The sequence below is a fragment of the Anolis carolinensis genome, chromosome 4, assembly GCF_035594765.1.
Source record: "Anolis carolinensis isolate JA03-04 chromosome 4, rAnoCar3.1.pri, whole genome shotgun sequence".
Taxonomy (NCBI): domain Eukaryota; kingdom Metazoa; phylum Chordata; class Lepidosauria; order Squamata; family Dactyloidae; genus Anolis; species Anolis carolinensis.
Genome location: NC_085844.1, coordinates 184,365,769 through 184,381,533, shown reverse-complemented (window position 1 = coordinate 184,381,533; position 15,765 = coordinate 184,365,769). Strand labels below are relative to the sequence as shown.

General features: G+C 39.9%; 1 protein-coding gene across 2 annotated transcripts in view; it reads right to left on the bottom strand.

Moving 5' to 3' along the window:
- tesk2 (testis associated actin remodelling kinase 2) overlaps positions 1-15,765 on the bottom strand; it is a 78,466-nt gene that overhangs the window by 21,638 nt on the left and 41,063 nt on the right. For both annotated transcript variants that reach the window (XM_003220261.4, XM_062979626.1), the window contains one exon: positions 2,297-2,443. In XM_003220261.4, coding sequence (XP_003220309.1) covers positions 2,297-2,443 — 147 coding nt within the window. The remainder of the gene's footprint in view (positions 1-2,296; positions 2,444-15,765) is intronic.

Below are 15,765 nucleotides of genomic sequence, written 5' to 3'. Positions count from 1 at the left end.
GAAAGCAGGTGGGAAATTAGTGGATTATTAACATATGGTCTATAAAATTGGGAAGTGGTAATGAGAAATTTCTGTTTATAAAAACAGAATTAATTAATTGGTTTTAAGTTGTATTGAATTGTGCTTTTTTTTGTGAGCCGCTCTGAGTCCCCCTCGGGATGAGAAGGCCAGGGTATAAGTGCAGTAATAAATAAATACTTGAAAATTTGCTCAACATAAAAAAACATGCAAATTAATTTTGAATTCCACACAATGTGTTCTCAAATGTGCTTGAATCAAATTAAAGTAGGATCAATAAAATATAATAGACCAATGGGGTTAGCAGAACTTACACATATGGTGACTATTCTTTTTAGGACTAACAATTCGACTGTAGCTTTAGGTGTGTGTATATATAAGAATGTGTATATACACAAAACACATGCCCCTTTCAGAGAGTTCCAAGTGTTGCCCATAAGTTACCTTTTGTCATTACAACCTATAGAGCAGTGGTTCTCAACCTGTGTGTCCCCAGATGTTTTGGCCTTCAACTCCCAGAAATACTAACAGCTGGTATACTGGCGGGGATTTCTGGGAGTAGGCTAAAACACATGGGGACCCACAGGTTGAGAATCACTGCTCTCTCTCTCTCTCTCTCTCTCTCTCTCTCTCTCTCTCTCTCTCTATATATATATATATATATATATATATAATTATCTCCTGCAATGCAGATGTGAACACCGAAATGGTGGTTTGCCTAATGCATGTACTAAGTTTATGGTTTAAACGAGGTTCAAACTGAGGTTTTCCCACTTTGTTGCTCAGCCTCTTAACCAGCATACTATAGTCAATGTATACGACATCACCAAAAAGAATTCCTTTAATGTGGCACCAATTGAAATATGTTGTAATATTAAATGATAATGATGCAAGCTAAATACTGTTCAGCTAAAATGTCTTATTCTGGTATTTCAGATATAAAAAAAATCATGGCGAAGACTCCACACAATTATCAGTTAATATCTGCCTCTGTTTGGAATGAGTTTCATGAAGAACTACAAAATTAGTATAGTGAAATCTTGAAAGAGTCCCATAAACAGGGGAAAGTTTGGGATATTTTTCCTTCCAACACCAGAGACAATAACTCTTTATTCCACTGTATTCCATCTCTACAGAATTGGCAGACTGTAAAAGAACATCCCAGCTGGTCATTTGCAGCACTGACATGTCAGCTTCTATTGTTAATGCGAATGCATCTTATTTCTGAAATATTTTTAAAATCATAATCAGTCTCTTGAGTTTTATGGCAGCTCTTTTTATGAGTTAGTGTCATCACAAAATATAGATTTTGGGATGATAAGTTTCTGATTGTTCTCCAGCAGTTTGGAATTAAGCAAAGCTCAAAAATTACCAAAGGATTTGGAAAGAAAAATGAATAATTTCCACACTACTAGCTGCAACTGGAAATAATAGCAGTGGTGAGAGATCTTGAAATTAATATTTATACAAGATTTTGGATTTCTGTTTTCGTTGATGCATGCTTTCAATTGTTTCCAACTTACAGTGACCCTAAACCAAACTTATTGTGGGGGTTTCTTGTCAAGATTTGTTCAGAGAAGTTTTTGCCTTTGTCTGCCTCTAAGCCTGAGTATGATTTCCACAAGTCACCCAATGAATTTTGATGGTTGAATGGGGAATTGAACCCTTGTTTCCCGGAGCCTTAGTCCAATACTCCAACCACTACACTTCACAGGCTCCTATTGCTGTTTTACCAACATCTGAAATAGCTTTTGGAGTAAAACCACCAGCTGGCTCAATATAACCTGATAGCAGCTTAATTTGCCTGCGGAACATTAATCTGCATTACTGGGAGCATTTAGATACACAACATTAAGCCTTTAGGAAAGGTGTACAAGACAAATTTCTGTACCTGCAACTTCTTATTCTTTCAAACAATTTGGTTGTCTAAATTTCGGTAACGAGGGGTTAGGATAATTTTTGGCAATCAAACTAAGGAAATTTGAGTTGTGCAACTGTGTTCTCGGAAACACAATCCTAACCCATTTACTTTGACCTCTATTTCAGGTTAGTTTCCTCTCAGACATCTCCACAACATGAGTTTTTCTGGGAAAGTTTAATCCACTAAACTATGTTTCAGTGTTTTCTCACAATCCTTTAAAGTGACAATTTATGTAACAGTTTTACTGCTGGAGGCACTGAGAGGGTTGGGGAGAGCAAAACTACCTCACAATATTAGCTTTCCATGAAGTGTAACACATCTGTTGGAAAATAATTTAATGTGATGAAATAATAGTACCTTAGATGTTAAATCTCGATGGAAAATGCCTTTAAAGTGAAGATAACAAAGTCCTAGAGCAATGTCCAAGGCCAGTTTCACTCTCACTGTCCAGGGAAGATGCTGATTGCCGTCTAATAATTGTTCCAGGTTACCACAGTTGATATACTGGGGGAAAAAAGATTTGTCATTATAACAATAAAATTACAGTTAAAACTGGAGTTCAAAACAATGCATTTTTGATAGCAAAGGTGGTTGATTTTTTTTTTACTAGGATGTTAAATGATTTTATAAGGCTGTATAAATAATATACTAAGTTGTGAACATAAGCAAATTGTGAGAAAACTATATGAGGACATTTCAAAGTTACTCAGATGGCGGTCATGCGCCCAGCAGAAAATCAACACATTGCTATTTCTACTTTAATGGGTTTTTTAAAAAAAAAAGAAAGAAAGAAAAGGAAAATAATTCTACACCGATGATTCTACGTCAAATAACAAGATAGCAAAAAGTGTGGAAACAAGACACAGTCATACTGACTCTTATAATGTCTACTTCCTTAAAATGCTTCTGTATTAAAAACTATAAGCAAATACAACAGTCTTTCATAACTTAACAGAGCCTAGATTTCCACTGCTTACTTTTTGCCAACAGGAGAGAGACAGACTGGAGGAGGGTATTAACCATTATTCTCTCCCCCATTATTTGCACAATAACAAGTTCTGGTTTAGTTTGATTATTTGGGAATCTTTAGATTCACAGATTGCTCAAAACAGCATACCACTGTGAAATATTTCCACAAGCTAACACATACAATAGAGCCACACAGATGTATTACCAAAACATGAATGCACAACATTCTACATATTACACAACTCCTGTAATAAATTCAGACTAAAACATTGCATTCTAAATGTCACTGCCTTAATATTAAGCAAGGACTGATATAATTTGCTATACTGGAAATCAAAGAATTGTTAATTTCAAACTGTCCAAATTACTCAAGGATCTAAGGAGCAAAACGACATGTTCTTTGGCTAGCCACCAAACCACTTGGCCCAGATTTTAGGAGCCAGCTCAAGTTTCTCAGTATCTTATGCCAGGAGTGTTCAAGGCCACTTCACAAAAAATGCCGTTGTTTACCACTTGTGGACCAGGATTATGATATACAGTGATCTCTGCTATGAACCAATTAATTCAGCATAGTAGAAAGATATATCAATCATTCTCTGGTTGCAGCAAGTACTCTGTTGAAGTAAATACAAGATTCAGCTAACTTAGAGCAGCATCACATTTGATGCAATGAGAAACTGTATATAGCGAATACACAATATTTGTACAGGAACCATGCACATGCTATAGTCAGAAACCGATAACAATACCACTTTTCCCTCTTCCCCTGCCAAGAATGGTTTTTTGGGAAAAAAGTAAGTATATTCATAACACTGAAGCTGTGACCAAAGACAGCCCCAAAATATAAAACTTAGGGATTACACTACTACAACAATCAGGGTTGTTTTCTTTTCAGTCCGCAGGGAACAACATTTTGTCAATTTCTGCAGCAGACCTTTCTGCACTTACTAGCAATTCATTTCTATATACCAGACTGCATCTGCTTCTTAAGAGTCAAGGCATAAAGGGAGTACTGTATTGACAGCAGACCCACTATTACCAGAGTGATGCTAAGGACAGCTAACCTCTCAGAAAAAGACACTTCAAAGATGAATGAAAGTGTGGGGAACTGTGGTTGTTTGAAAGAGTAGATTTCACACTTCCCGATTGTTTACAGCTTTAAGAAAAGTATGCCTGCCTGTATTTTTTATTTTTAATCAGCTTACACAGCTGTGCAGCTTTTGCTTGCTTCTGGGAAAGATATATTTGAAAAAGAGAAAAATGGAGTAGACATCACAGCAGTAGAGACTAGAGAAAATGGGGAGAGAATCAGCCTAGATTATTTATGCTAGGGCAGCCAAAGTGGTTCTGTTGATGGTCTGAGGCAAAGGTAACAGTGCTTCATGTGAGGTTGGTGAATAGTCATCTAGCTCTTAATCCTGGATGAGGCTACCTACCTGATTTATATCAGAGTTTTTGTGGATAGGATTGGAGATCCACAAGTGTAATAAATATCTAGAATCATGGAATCATAGAATAGTAGAGTTGGAAGAGACCTCATGGTCCATCCAGTCCAACCCCCTGCCAAGAAACAGGAAATCACATTCAAGGCACCCCCGACAGATGGCCATCCAGCCTCTGCTGAAAAGCCTCCAAAGAAGGAGCCTCCACCACACTCCGGGGCAGAGAGTTCCGCTGCCGAACAGCTCTCACAGTGAGGAAATTCTTCCTGATGTTCAGGTGGAATCTCCTTTCCTGCAGTTTGAAGCCATTGTTCCGCATCCTAGTCTGCAGAGCAGCAGAAAACAAGCTTGCTCCCTCCTCCCTATGACTTCTCCTCACGTATTTGTACATGGCTATCATGTCTCCTCTCAACCTTCTCTTCTGCAGGCTAAAAATGCCCAGTTCTCTAAGCCGCTCCTCATAGGGCTTGTTCTCCAGACCCTTGATCATTTTAGTTGCCCTCCTCTGGACGCTTTCCAGCTTGTCAACATCTTCCTTCAACTGCGGTGCCCAGAATTGGACACAGTATTCCAGGTGTGGTCTGACCAAGGCAGAATAGAGGGGTAGCATGACTTCCCTGGATCTAGATGCTATACCCCTATTTATGCAAGCCAGAATCCCGTTGGCTTTTTTAGCAGTCGCATCACATTCTTGGCTCATATTTAACTTGTTGTCCACGAGGACTCCAAGATCTTTTTCACACGTACTGCTGTCGAGCCAGGCGTCCCCCATTCTGTAACTTTACATTCCATTTTTTCTGCTGAAGTGAAGTATCTTGCATTTGTCCCTGTTGAACTTCATTCTGTTAGTTTCGGCACATTTCTCTAGTCTGTTAAAATCGTTTTGAATTCTGCTCCTGTCTTCTGGAGTGTTAGCTATCTGTGACGGCGCAAGTGCCGCTATCTATATGTCAAACTATAAGTTGCAAGATTTGAATTGTTGTATCATGCCTGATTTTGCCCTTACCCTGTAAATGTAGTTGGATTGGTTATTTATATCTGTCAATCAATGTTGTTTGCACCTGTTATATTGCTCACTCAGCTCAACTGTTTGGCTCCACCTCTTCCTGGAGTAGGACAGTGTTTCCTCCCTTTTATTCCACCAGCAAGCTCTCTACCAGATGGACGTGAGAGAGAGACTTGGTTCTGAAAGCCCTTGAAAAGTTACCTCTCAGCACCAGTTCTGAGGTTCTTACCCTTGGGACTTACACTTCATGTTCAGGGCCAATCTGAACAATGTTGAGGAGTCTCAAGCGCCTTCACATCAGTCCTTTGGCAACAGAGGAAGACTCTGTCTTCAGATATAGGTCACTGGACTGAGGCTGAGTTTGCTCCGGCATTCACAGCCAGAGAAAGAGGGATCTGGAAAAGCTCCATGGACTTAAAACAATAAAAGACTGTAATGTATATTTTCTTTTACCCCCTTTGTGAACAATAAACCCAGTTTTTGAGTTATCTACAGTGTTTTGGTCCTTGGGAGTTCCAGTTTCCCTAAAGGAGGGCAAGAAGCAATCCCCTGGGGAAAGATGTCACGTCCATGCCTCTTTCACTAAGAGTTACAGCCCCAGGCACGACGGCACACTATCCCTCCCAATTTGGTGTCATCTGCAAAATTGATGATCGTGCCTTCTAACCCTTCGTCTAAGTCGTTAATAAAGATGTTGAATAGAACTGAGCCTAGGACGGAACCCTGCGGCACTCCACTCGTGACTTCCTTCCAAGATGAAGACGACGCATTGGTGAGCACCCTTTGGGTTCGTTCGCTTAGCCAATTACAGATCCACCTAACTGTAGTTTTGTCTAGCCCACATTTTACTAGTTTGATTGCCAGAAGGTCGTGGGGGACTTTGTTGAAGGCCTTATTGAAATCCAGGTAGGCTACATCCACAGCGTTCCCTCTATCAACCCAACTCGTAACTCTATTGAAAAAAGAAATCTGATTAGTCTGGCATGACTTGTTTTTGGTAAATCCATGTTGGCTATTAGCAATGACTGCATTTGTTTCTAGATGTTCGCAGACCACTTCCTTAATGATCTTTTCCAGGATCTTGCCTGGTATCAACGTGAGGCTGACCAGATGGTAATTGTTTGGGTCATTCTTTTTTCCCTTCTTGAAGATAGGGACCACATTCGCCCTCCTCCAATCTGCTGGGACTTCTCCTGTTCTCCAAGAACTCTTGAAGATAATTGCCAGTGGTTCTGAAATAACCTCAGCTAGTTCCTTCAATACTCTTGGATGTAGCTGATCTGGCCCTGGGGACTTGAATTCGTTTAGAGAGGCCAGGTGTTCCTGGACAACTTGTTTCCCTATTTGGGGTTGGATTTCCCCTAATCCTTCGTCCATTCCATGTTGCTGAGGTTGAAGATGGCTTTCTTTTTGTGAGAAGACTGAGGCAAAGAAGGCATTAAGTAGTTCTGCCTTTTCCCTGTCCCCTGTCACCATCACCCCATCTTCTCCTCGCAGAGGCCCTATTGCCTCTTTATTCTTCCTTTTTCTACCAACGTAGGCAAAAAAGCCTTTTTTGTTGTTTTTAATGTCTCTGGCAAGCCTGAGCTCATTTTGTGCTTTGGCCTTGCGAACCTTTTCCCTACAGGAGTTGGCTATATGTTTGAATTCTTCTTTGGTTATTTCTCCCCTTTTCCACTTCTTGTGCATGTCTCTTTTGAGTCTTAGCCCGGTTAGAGTTCTTTGGACATCCATTCTGGCTTCTTCGCACTTGTCTTATTTTTTTTCTTTGTTGGCACTGTTTGCATTTTCGCCTTGAGTATTTCACTTTTAAAAAACTCCCATCCAACCTTAACTCCCTTGTCTTTTAATATTGGTGTCCATGAAATGCCGCTCAATAATTCCTTCATTTTTTGGAAGTCAGCTCTCTTAAAGTCCAGAATGCGTGTTTGACTTGTCTTAGTTTCAACCTTCCTTTGTATCGCAAACTGCAGGAGCACATGGTCACTTGCCCCTAAGGATCCGACCACTTTGACTGTATTGATCAGGTTTTCCACATTTGTTAAGATTAGATCAAGAATAGCAGATCCCCTTGTTGCCTCTTCTACCTTCTGGATCATAAAATTGTCTGGAAGGCAAGTGAGGAATTTGTTGGACTTTGTACTCTTGGCCGAGTTTGTTTTCCAGCAGATATCGGGATAGTTGAAATCGCCCATGACTACTATATCTCTTCTTTGTGCCTGTTTGGTCAGCTGTTGACACAAGACTTCATCAAGTCCTTCATCCTGACTCGGAGTTCTGTAGTAGACACCCACGATGAGATCTCTTTGAGTCCCGGTTCCCTTGATTCTTATCCAGATGCTTTCAAGGTGGTTTCCCGGATTACAGTCTTGCATTTCTTCTGCAACGTAACTGTTTTTGACATATAAAGCTACTCCCCCTCCTCTCCCCTTTGTTCTATTTCTGTGAAAGAGGTTATAGCCCTCAATGGCTGCATTCCAGTGATGGGAGTCATCCCACCAGGTTTCAGTGATGCCTATGACATCGTACGTATGGTGCTGTGCTAAAAGTTGGAGTTCGTCTTGCTTATTTCCCATGCTCTGTGCATTAGTGTAAAGACATGTAAGCCCCTGTGACCTTCCCTCAAGCTGTTTATTTGGGATTATTTTGCTTTCGGTACTTGGTCCTTGCTGTGTTTGTGCAGCCCTCCGTTTAGCCTTTTGGCGGTTCCCTGTGGTCGTGGGTAATATAGTGTTCGCCAGGCTGTTGTTCCCCTCCCCCAGTGGATCTAGTTTAAAGTGCGCCTGATGAGGTTTGTGAGTCTGTGTGCAAAAAGATGTTTTCCTACATGTGTGAGATGCACCCCATCACTTGCCAGTAGGCCAAATTTGCTGTTCTGGACTCAAGAGCCAATAATGAGAAACAAGGAAGGAGACTTGCAATGATTTTACTGCAATGGTATCTTCCTAATTAGGTGTGTTATTCTATAGTCCATCTGGTTTCAGTGTATTTGAAAGCTGACATTTGGGACAGCACAGGGATTCTACAAGTGTACTACCAAACAATTCTCTTTCCTGATCTACAATCCTCACTACTAGTTATGCTGGAGAATGTCAACATAAATTCTACTTAGAAACATTTCCCTGGCAATCAGGGATCAGTCCCAGCTGGTACTTGGCTCCTTCTCATTCAGAAAGGTGCATTAGAATTGCTGAGCAGCAATCGATGAATCACTACTTGGTGGGGTTTACACTTACTAGGTCCTAAAAGCTTCTCTAAAGGCCAGGGAACAATTAAAATCGTGTATTTTCAGAAGCTGATTAATACAAATAGTTTCCTGACTTTTTCTGGTTTTTTTCTGTCACAAGACTGGCCCATGGAACAAGAAAATGGCCTGCTACAACTCACACAATTGTACTTGAATTTTTTCTTCCACCAAGTGGAGCAAGATAAATTCCCTGGTTCTCATGACAATGTGTGTATGGGGGGGGGGGTATCATTGGTAATGAAGATAAATGCTTGCCTATAAGTAATTTTTTATCTGTACAGTCAAGCATATCTGCTTAATAGTTTCAATGTTGAGTAAATTTAAGGAAGAATTTTCTCAGTGAAGTTTCACTTTTGGAAAAAGCTCCCTTTAAATATAAATTTAACAAAACTTTAGCAGAAAATATGTAGGATCTTGAGCGTTGGCCTATGACTCTGGAGATCAGGATTTCAATTCCTGCTTGGTCATAGAAACCCATTGGGTGACCTTGGGCAAGTCACACTTTCATAGGCTCAGAGGAAGGCAAATATTTCAACAAGTCTTGCCAAGAATACCCTGTCATAGGTTCACCTTAGGGTCACCATAAGCTGAAGACCCCAAAACAACATTAAAATCTTTCCCAATTTTCAATAAGCACATTTCAATTTTGAAGCAACCTGAGGAGTGGATACATTATCTCTTGCAGCTGCAAAAGGCTTGTTTTGGTTTGGTCAAGGCCATAATCAGATTCACGCTGGAAAGCTTCTTCTAGCATGTCTCCTGGATATAAAAGGGAACATAGGCAAAAGATCGAAATTTTTAAATTTTATGCCCTATAAATGATTAAGTGGAATCTTATTGGTTGCTATGGGCTAAAGGTACAAATCTAATTTTTTGCCCCTTGAGCGTTATGGTTTCACACCTCACATTTTTTCATAGAAGGTAACTGTAGTTTTAAACCTTTTTCAACTTGTATTGACTTTAAATTGTTCTTATCATAATCATTATCATTATTTCAAGTTTTGCTATTTCGTAGTTTGTATTTTAGCTTTGTGCTTGTTTTACTATTCAGAGTTTTGTACTCTGCTTATGCTTTGATTCTTGTAGGTCCAAATCTTTTCTAGTGAAATCACAGCATATTGTTGGCCCTTGGTCATTGCTGGGGTTTGGTTTCAAGACTTCACATAGATAGATAAAGTGCACTCCATGGTCACCGCTATGATCATAGTTATCCCCCAGTGCTGATACTTGCCAAAACGCCAGCATGATTGGAGAGGGGAGGTGGGAAAGAAGTAGGGATGATCCCCCTCTTCCTCCCCCACCCCCGAGTTAGATAGTGCTGGCACTATCATCATCACTGGTGAGGAGCAATGATCAAGAGCAATGATCAGGAGCAATTGTGCACTCCATGGCCATTGCTACGATAGCAACTGATAGTGACAGTAAATACTATCCCTTGTCTGGGCTGCCCAAGCCTGGAGAGATTGGAATGGTGTCCAAATCAGAGCCTTCCCAACTATTTATACATGGCCAAAGTGTGAGGAAGGGCTGAAGCATTTTCTTAATTCAGTTAACGTAAAGCAAGGACATGTTAAATAACATTGCCTTGTATATAGGATGAATTGGCTTTGTGCATCATGTGGATGCCTTAAGGTCCATTCCCCACTGACCCATATTCATTTGGCATGTATAGATGGGCCCTAAGATGCAATACCCCTTTTATGGTAAAATTCAACGACACAGCCATGTTAGTCTGGATCAGTATGCAAAGGGATCTTGCAGCACCTTTGAAACTACCTGAGAAAAATAAATTAATAGCACAGAATTTTGTAGACTTAAATTTACTTCATATGTATGATGTCATATACTGATGTCAAATATGCATATTACATTAAGTGCTTCCAATCTGTGGGTCACTGTTTTATTTTCCATATTTATTTATTTTTTATTTTATTTATTTACAGCATTTATATTCCGCCCTTCTCACCCCGAAGGGGACTCAGGGCGGATCACATTACACATATAGGCAAACATTCAATGCCTTTTAACATAGAACAAAGACAAACAAACATAGGCTCCGAGCGGGCCTCGAACTCATGACCTCCTGGTCAGAGTGATTCATTGCAGTGATTCATTGCAGCTGCTCTCCAGCCTGCGCCACAGCCTGAGCCCAAATTTTATTTGATGACAAATTTTTATTTGATGACAAATTTTAAAGTGCAAATCTATGGCACCAATGATGATACAGTACAGTCTCGCTTATCCAACCTTTGCTTATCCAATGTTCTGTATTATCCAATGCAGTCTGCCTTTTAGCAATCAATGTTTTCAATACATTGCAATGTTTTGGTGCTAAATTCTTGACCACAGTAATTACTACATAATGTTACTGTTTATTGAACTGCTTTTTCTGTCGACTTGTTGTAAAACATGATGTTTTGGTATTTAATTTGTAAAATCATAACATAATTTGATGTTTAATAGGCTTTTCCTTAATCCCTCCTTATTATCCAACATTTTTGCTTATCCAACGTTCTGCCGGCCCATTTATGTTGGATAAGCGAAACTCTACTGTAGTATCAACCTCCTTTATTCAGTTGGCTCATTCTAGTTTGGATCCAAGGGGACAAGGGGCATATTTTCAGCTCTTTTCCTATTGCTTTCTATTTCTGTACTAGTTCCTAGGATAGAATAAATTTCAGCTCTTTTTAATAAGGGCATGTTGGACAAATTATGGTTCTGAAGATTTCTAGACACCCAATATAACATCCACTTAAATTGCCTGAAGGGAACATTGTAACATAGCTACAGTGGCAGAAAGATCTGCCATCGTTCAATGAAGATCTCAGCAGATAGACCTCCCTCTGCTCATGGTGGGAGATATTCACAGTATCCACCAACTTTGAAGGTTTGGCCCAGGGACTTTGAGATATCAAATTAGCATTTCAATTAAATTATAAGATCCCAAGAAGCCTTTCAGCAACATTTTTGTAAAATTATATTAATTATGGTGAATTTAATTCAGCCTTTAAAAAAGTAAACATTCACAAATAAAAAAGACATGGTTGTGAACTGCCACAATAGATTTGTCTACATAAAACAAATAGAAAAAAATCTTCATATATCAAACTAATTGTTACAGGAGATTTTAATGCTCGTCTGGGCCCTGATAATACAACCTTATTTGCCTCTAAGTTATGGCACCTGGAAGAGTTGGAAGACCACTTAAACAAGATTGACAGGAAATCTAAGGATAACAAGATCAACTTAGCTGGGATATGCTTAGCGCAGTTGACATCAAGACTAGCCCTAAACATAATAAATGGAGACCCTAAATTTGAGAGATGTGCCGAATTTACCTATATATCAGGAAGTGGCAGCAGTGTGATAGATTACGTTCTGGTAGCTAATCACTTGTATAAACATATAGAGAATTTCACCACAGTATCCAGAACAGAAAGTGACCATCTCCCGATTTCTTATATAGTAAGTCTTCCTAATGCGCAACGCTTAAGTCCACAACACTATCTAGATAATTCCACCCTAGACATAAGACGAAACAGACTTAGATGGGATACAAAGAAGCAAAACAAACCTCCAGCAACTTCAGACCCCTTCTTGCTGGCGGAGTTGGGAAAGATCATAGCAGAAACAGAAAGTGCGGAGGAAGCAATATCAAAATACTCACATCTCACAGAAGAATTAATAGTCTCAGGAAAAAAATTAGTAGGCAGATTTAGGACCCAAAGCCAAGGAGAGGGGACAACAGATACACAGAAGGAATGTGCAATACTAAAAAAGAAGCTAAACCAGATTTACCAGTCCTATAGAGCAGAAAACTCCCAGAATCTCCCCAAAATGTACTATACAATCAAAAAACAATACAAAGCCATGTTAGTGAGAAACAAGAGGGAGAAAATGAATAGAAGATGGGATGCCCTGGTAGATGCTTCCTTAAACAACAACTCCAAGCAATTCTGGACCCTGGTCACGGGAATGCTGGGATCTGGGAAAACCTCTCCCAAATGCCATATACCAGTTCAGGTGTGGGAAAAGTATTTTACTATACTATATGGGTCAAATGAAGAGATACCCAGAAGGGAGTGGGAAGAAAATCCAGTGATCTCCTTCGGTAGCACAGATGCACCACAATGGTCCCCGGTGACCGGTAGGGAGATTAAAAGTTTGATTTCATCACTGAAAAACGGTAAAGCCCCAGGCCCAGATCAAATAGCCCCCGAACATCTAAAAAACAACATCTCATGGTGGACAGCCTTTCTGGCCCCCCTCTTCACACACATTAACCGCACAGCCCTAATTCCTGCCCCGTGGTCAAAATCTATTATAATCCCAATTTATAAAAAAGGGGACAAAAACGACCCAGCAAACTACCGTCCCATCAGCCTGCTCTCGGTGGTGGGAAAACTTTATTCTCGCCACTTATATAACAGGCTCCTAGACTGGTTGGACTCCGAAAAAATAATAGGCGAGGAACAGGCAGGCTTTAGAAAAGGGAGGTCTACCATAGACCACTGTATTGTGCTAAACCACCTAGCTGAAAAATACCAAAAAAGTCCCTACAAGGGACTATATACTGCTTTCATTGATCTAAAAGCCGCGTTTGACTCTGTCCCAAGAAATTTGCTGTGGCAAAAACTGCAGGAGACCACAATCGACAAAAGATTGCTCTGGCTGATCAAGAGCTTATACTCAGACACTACAACACAAGTAAGATGTGGTGTACAAGGCAACCTCTCAAAACCAATAGCTGTCAACAGGGGGGTGCGCCAGGGCTGTATCCTGGCCCCTATTTTGTTTAATTTATACCTGAATGACTTGGCCGCCCATGTTTCACTACCAAATGGACATCCCCCTAAAATTTCATCCACCAATATACCCCTATTGCTGTATGCAGATGATGCTGCCCTCATATCCTACACCATGGTAGGACTCAAGCGAGTGCTGAGGGCATTCTACGAATATTGTGAGAAAAATCAGCTAAAGATAAACTACAGTAAAACCAAAATCATGATTTTCTCAAAAAAGCGTGCCAGATACAACTGGTATATAGGAGAAAACTTAATACAACAAGTTTCTTCCTTTAAATACCTGGGGGTGACCTTTCAGGCCTCAGGCTCCTGGGGTTGTCATCAAAAAATGGCAATACAAAATGCTTTATCCAGTAGTAAAGCTATAATACGCTTTTTCTACACAAAAGGTGGTCAATATATCCCCGCTGCAATAAAGGTTTTCCAAGCAAAGGTAACAGCCCAGCTACTTTACGCAATTCCTGTTTGGATCACAGGCTTCTCATCTAAAGCTGAACAAGTTCAATCAGGGTTCCTTAGAAAACTGTTCGCTGTCCCCAATTGTGTTCCATCTGCTGTTTTAAGACTTGAATCAGGAACAGCCTCATTGGAATCAACAGCTTGGAGAAGGGCCCTAGGATATTGGATTGAGAGGATATATAAAGGACCTGAAGCAGGATATATATATTTGATTCAAAAAGACCTCTTCAAATCCCACCAAATCAAAGCATTAAATGAGAAGTTTAGGCAAGTGGGGCTTTCAGAGAATATACTGAGGGGTTTTGAGTATAAAAAGACTGTGAAGATCTTAGCAGAGCGAATTAGTGACATAGACAAACAAACCTCAATGACTCAGGCGCGCTCCACATGCTCCCCATTGACTCTAGGCCTAACATTTAATTCTATGGGAGGTGCTAAATATCTAGAAAACTTAAATATACCAAAGTTTCACCTTGCTTTTAGCTGGGCCAGATTCAATGCACTCAAATCAGCCATACTAGAGGGCAGATACAAAGGCATTAAATACGAACACAGAGCATGCCCTTGCGGGGAGGGAAATGTCGAAACTGTTATACATGTACTTTTTATTTGTACAATTTACAAAGATGATAGATTAAGGTTAATATCACCTCTACTCACTAAATGGCCAGGAAGAACCCTAAATTGGTACCGCAGTTATTTACTGTCTGACTTTGACAAAAGGATAACGGAGCAGGTGGCTAAATTTCTCTTTTCAGCGGCAAAAAGCCGCAAGTGCTTCATGAAAAATCTGTAAGTGTTGAGAGTATAACAAAGAATATCTAGGGGACAGTTTACTAATCTGCAAACAGTTTTTGTTTTAGATTATAAAGTTAGTCAAATAGCCAATAGAGTTTGTACATACCTGTTATTAACCATAAGTCAAATGCAATTGTCATAAATTACTCAAATGCTGTATTCCATCTGTACTTGATCTGTACTACATCTGTACTATAACTTGATCCTAGCCAATGGTTTGTTGACCGAAATAAAGGCTACTGACTGACTGACTGAAGAAACAAAATAGCTTTTTGTGCAAACAGTGCCAAACTCAGTTCAAGTTTCTCAAAAGGCCTTGCCAGTTACTAAAAATAACAGCATGAAATATGCATGAAGATCTCAAGAGATCTCACTACTGAATATCTGAATCATTTAAGGAGAGCTTCTAAGCCAATATGGATTCCATGCTGAAGTAACTTTTTAATATCAAAAACTGTGCATTCATACAAAAAGGAAGTGTGATTTTGTTTGCTGGGCTTTGCAACTTGCAACCCTCATACAATGAGTCATCTTATTCATAATGGAAAGTTAATGCTGGAACAGCCTTCACTCACATCTTTGCCTTCACTGGAACAGCTGCTGGAGAAATTTCAGTCACTCTTTAACTTGTAAGGAACACCTCTGACTTCTGCTGCATTTCCCCAGGAAGAGGAAAGTACTTTAACCTTAACCAGATATTTAGCAATTCACTGCAACAGGTAGAACGAAAAATCTTCTTAGTTTCTCCATTCCCCCTCTAACAAAAGCAGTATGTCCTTAACCACTACTAAATCAAGGCCATACATGCTAAAATTTAACATTTCAAGATATTCCCCACCGAAAAGTTCCTACAACAGGGATAGGATACTACTAGTATTTTTGGTCACAGTGCTAGGCGGAGCCAAAATCAGCAGAAAATAGGGCCAACATTTTCTTTCTCTTTCATGTCAAGTGAGGGCAGAAGTCTTTCTAGAGCCTAATGTCACTATCTGCATATTGAAATTAAGCCAAGAACTGTCCTAAAGCCATGGGCTGCTATCCACTGTTATAGTCTTAAGATGAACTAAAACAGGCTGTGTAGTGCCACCTTAGTTTGT